The sequence below is a fragment of the Salarias fasciatus genome, chromosome 20 (genome assembly GCF_902148845.1).
Source record: "Salarias fasciatus chromosome 20, fSalaFa1.1, whole genome shotgun sequence".
Lineage (NCBI taxonomy): Eukaryota > Metazoa > Chordata > Actinopteri > Blenniiformes > Blenniidae > Salarias > Salarias fasciatus.
In genome coordinates, this window is record NC_043764.1 from 31051954 (window position 1) to 31056550 (window position 4597).

The window sequence follows — 4597 nt, forward strand, 5'->3', positions numbered from 1 at the left end:
CTGTATAAATCATTTTACTGTTAAAACAGTTCAGAGCTAGACATTTTTGTTGCTGATGTTTTGCTTTCTTTTGGGGGTGTTTTTATTTTAATAACTCAAGCTTCTTTTTTACAAATCATGATTCACACCATGAGAAACAAATACTCTGTATATATCTCCTTGTATTTTTTTCTTTAGTGAAATGTCAGATATTTATACTTTTGGTTTCAAATTAATAGAAACCGTTTTCATCTATTTAAGACAACAGTCTGGATTTTTCTTCCGTATTTTGGATTTTTTTAATTTAATTAATCCACTCCCTGCAGCCCTGGCAGTGTGGGCGTGGCTTGTCCTGGAGGTGAAGCTTCAGTCTGAGCTGCAGTCAGAGCCAGAGAGGAGACATGGCGTCCTCTCTGCTGGCGGAAGACCTGACCTGCTCCGTGTGTCTGAGCGTCTTCACCGACCCCGTCACCCTCCAGTGTGGACACTCCTTCTGCAGGCGGTGTGCGGGGGAAGTCCTGGCCGTCCAGCCGCGGTGTCCTCAGTGCTGCCGGGCCGTGGTGACCGAGGCTCAGGATCTGCCCTCCAGCCTCATCCTGAAGAGCCTGGCTGAGAAGGCCAGAGGAGCCCGGGGCCTGCAGGTGAGGAGGAGCGCACCTCAGTCAAACACTCAGTCTGACGCATTTAGGCAAAATACAACATCAATGTTCCATTCGTTTGTAATAGAGTTTACTCGATACCACGTGGAGTACTAATTAAAAAAAATCCCCGCCAGAATTAAGTGACGTCATGCGCCAGCAGCCGCGAAACGCGGGAGCGCGAGCGATTCCCGCCTTTAGAACATTTTAATATAAATATAGATATAAAGATAGCGATAATGATAAGACAGACTGTTATTTACATTCCGTGAAAACGTAAGTTCCTGCAGCGCGGTGGCGCCACTCTGCATGATGTGAGTCAGACTGCTGCAGAAAGAGCCTGTCCTCCACGAGCTCCTGCGCTCTGCTCACCAGCACCAGCAGGCCAACATTCAGCTGATGTGGTTTGGTTGTATTGGAAGAAAAAAGACGCTTCATGGTCACTCTGATTAAATGCGGTATCACAGCTCTTTATAGATGCAAAATCAGGTGCATTAACTGACAGTGCAAAGGGGAACATCCTCGTTTTCGCTGATCACACATGAAGGTTAAACTTAAATTCTCATGTTTTGACATCTTGTACTCATGCTATTAAAATCCTACACAAGCGACATTGACTTTCAAAGAAATGAAAAGTCCACTGCCCAATAAAGGATAACTGATTTGCGTTTTAATCGCATTAAAATATTAGTATTTAATAAAGGAAGCACCATAAAGTGTGACTTACACTCTGTATACTGTGTTTCATTGAAATAAATAGAAACTTCTTCCACAGGTTGACTAAACTGATGACAATTTGATATCCAGAGACTTTTACTAGTGAAGGCTGATTTTAAAACTAGTTGGGTTTTGATTATTTCATGACTTCTAAACTCTTTCACAGCCTTGAGAAAAATGTTTTGCTTAACCAGGAGCTTCCTAAGAGTAGAAGTTCCCACCGGAGTGTAATCTGCTTCACATTTTGAAAAGCAGACCTTTATTTGGAGTGTTCCATCAGTTCTGCATTTACTGAACACTCGGCTGCTGATGTCTGGCTTGGAAAATGGCCGATTCCTCCACTCCTCACTGTCACAAGGGGATGCGTTCAGGTACCGAAATATGGTACAGTTTGATTTTACGTGAATCGGTACTTGGTGGTACTGGAGGGATTTCTAGAATACCTAGAAAATACCTAATTCAAAACTTATGCCCAGTTGGAACACATGAGTCCACAACATTGGTACAGAGTCGACACTGGCACGCATCACATTTGTGCTGTTTTATAGAATAGAGTAAAATATGTTTATTGTCATCATGACGAAATTTAAAGACAAAATAGGAAAGAAATCACAGCAATAAATAATCTAAATATATACGCAAGGAGCAGCAAAATCCAAGGGGGTGTAGAACTGTATGGAAACACAACCACGACGTTTGAGTAAACAGAAAGATACCAAAGGCAAAATACTGAGATAAAAAGAAGTAACAAGAAGTAAAAAGACGATAACTACACACCCGAGCAGCTGGATGCAGAGGGGGCCACTGGGAAACAGGAAGAGAAAACTCGTGTTTCCTTCACCTGCTTTCATACTTCTGTCTTTCTGTGGTTGGACTTTTGTCTTCAATAGTCGTCATGTTTCTTTTCAGGCGGCCGATCTGTGTCCAGAACACGAAGAGAAGCTGAAGCTCTTCTGCATCACTGATCAGCAGCTGACTTACATCATTTGCAGAGACGCAGAGAGACATGAAGGACACACATTTAAACCGATCAAGGAAGCAGATGCAGCCCTGAGAAAGGAGCTGGAAACGTTTCTGCAGAACGTTTCCGGAGATATCAGTGCTGTAGAAGGTCTAGCTGACAGGCAGAGGGAAGAAATCTCAAAAAGCAGGAAGAAGTCGGAGAACCTCATGACCCAGATCAGCAACCAGTTCAGAGAGATGCACCAGTTTTTGACAAGGAGAGAAAAGCAGATCGAGAACGAGTTGAAACAAAAGCAAGAAGATGAAATGAAGAGAATGGATGAGAGTTTACGAGCTGTGGAGACAGTTTTGTGTGAGCGGAAAGAGCTCGAGGTCAAAGTAAACTCAGCTCTAGAAATTAAAGACTCAGAGAGCTTCTTAAAGAGCTGGACTGAGGATAAGAACAGGAAGACGACAGGAGATTTATTCAGACCCAGAGCCGAAGAGCTCAGAGTGGAGAACACATCCTTCTCTTTGTGGCCTTATGAAAGTCACCTGCAGTTCTTTGTGTGGAAGGAAATGCTTGAGATCATCCAGCCCAGAGCAGAGCGCCTTTCACTCTCAAACAACAGTCGACAAACAGTCATATCTAACAGTGGGCGGAGTTTGATTTGGGATCACGCAAAGGATAGGTCAGAAAGTGCACAGAGTTTGCAAAATGCAAAATATAATGCCAGATATTCAAACAACTACTCTTCATATTATGAACAATCCTATGGTTCATGCAACTACGTCGCTCCCGCAATCAGTGGCCAGGCATTCAGCTCCAGTGAGTTCACTTCAGGACAGCACTACTGGGAAGTCGATGTTGGAAGTGCAGATTGTTGGAAACTCGGCATTAAGAATTATTATCTTGACTATGACGGGCAAAGATATGCTGTTTGTGATCCGAGCTTAACCAGAAACATAACGATATCAAACACACCTCAAAAGTTTGGTTTTTACCTGAACTGCTCCTCCCAGCAGCTCTCCTTCTATGACGCAGACAGCATGACACACATTGACACTGTGGACCTGATGTCCAGCTCTGTACCTACGTCAGCATATTTCCACTTCCAGGACAGAGATGCCAATCATGGCCCTCTGACTGTTTGCTGGTACTGAGGAGGAACAGACAAGACAAGCAGCCTTCCCTCATGTGTGGTTCCTCCAGAAGAGCCACTGGAACGCTGGAATGTAAAAACAGTCAGTTCCTGGTATTAACCAGAACTTACAGGGTTTTTTTTCTCATTTTTTAGCCACTCAGTGACCGACCTAAAGCAGTAACAGGATTATTTTAAGTTCCGTGTTGTTTCTGCTCCTCTCTGATAGTGGTATATGATGTGTAATGAGGCTGATTTCCAAGCTTGAGGTGTGTGTCGGTCTTGAACATTGATATTAAGACTATGTTTTGATGTTTCAAGTGTGAACAATAAGACAGGTTTACTGTGTGTTAATGTGAGGCTGGTGTGGAGCCTCATATCGTTTTGTTGGAATCTCTATCAAACTTGTAAGTTTCTGACAGTTTTCAGACGTGTTGATGCAGATCAGAGATGTTTAAAGTGTCGGAGGATCAGCTGAACAGACCGAAGTACAAATCACTCAGAGGGAGACTTCCAGTCTTCCCAGAGGAATCCTCAGCACTGACAGAGAATCTCTGTTAAATGTGTGTTTAGTGGAGGTTCATTCTATTTTTGAAATTTAAATCTGTTATCTGTGTTGAGTTTTTTGTGGGATTGTGTTTGTTATAATTGTCATATCCCAAATGTCTTATTTTACAAGCTCATTTCTGCAGCTTTGAATATGTTTTGTTGTTCATTTTGTTCATTTCTCTAATTAGGGACCGAGCCCGAGGGCGAGGTGGCCTCAACTGAGGCCACCTTGCCTGAGGGCAAGGCCTCTATTGTTCTTCGTTCGTTTTTTCTTATTATTATTATTATTATATTATTATTATTATTATACTCCTGGCGTCTTTAAATGCAATTTTGACCCCCTAAACATGCACGAAAACTCACCAAAGTTGGCAGGCACATCCAGACTCGAAAAAAATTTTATAAAATAAAAAAATTAACCCCGTCTGCTCTCTAGCGCCACCTACAAACTAGCACCTTCAACTAGCACAACCGAGACACAAGAAATTCTGCACCCCTGTCAAGTAGGAATGTCGTAGAGAGATGAAACCAATTGCTGTCATGTTCACCTCATTAAGATCTAAAAATCATCCATTGACACCCTTGACCTAAATCCAACAGGAAGTCCGCCAATTACCTTTCAAAGTAAAA

The 4597-nt window shown here is 42.6% G+C and overlaps 1 protein-coding gene across 1 annotated transcript; it reads left to right on the plus strand.

Annotated features, from left to right (window-relative positions):
- The first annotated feature begins 380 nt into the window (after positions 1-380).
- Positions 381-4140, plus strand: LOC115407682 (nuclear factor 7, ovary-like). Its single transcript, XM_030118121.1, has 2 exons — positions 381-620; positions 2244-4140. Exons 1-2 carry the CDS (start codon positions 381-383, stop codon positions 3438-3440), a joined length of 1437 nt encoding a protein of 478 aa, XP_029973981.1. The 3' UTR covers positions 3441-4140.
- The last annotated feature ends 457 nt before the right edge of the window (positions 4141-4597 follow it).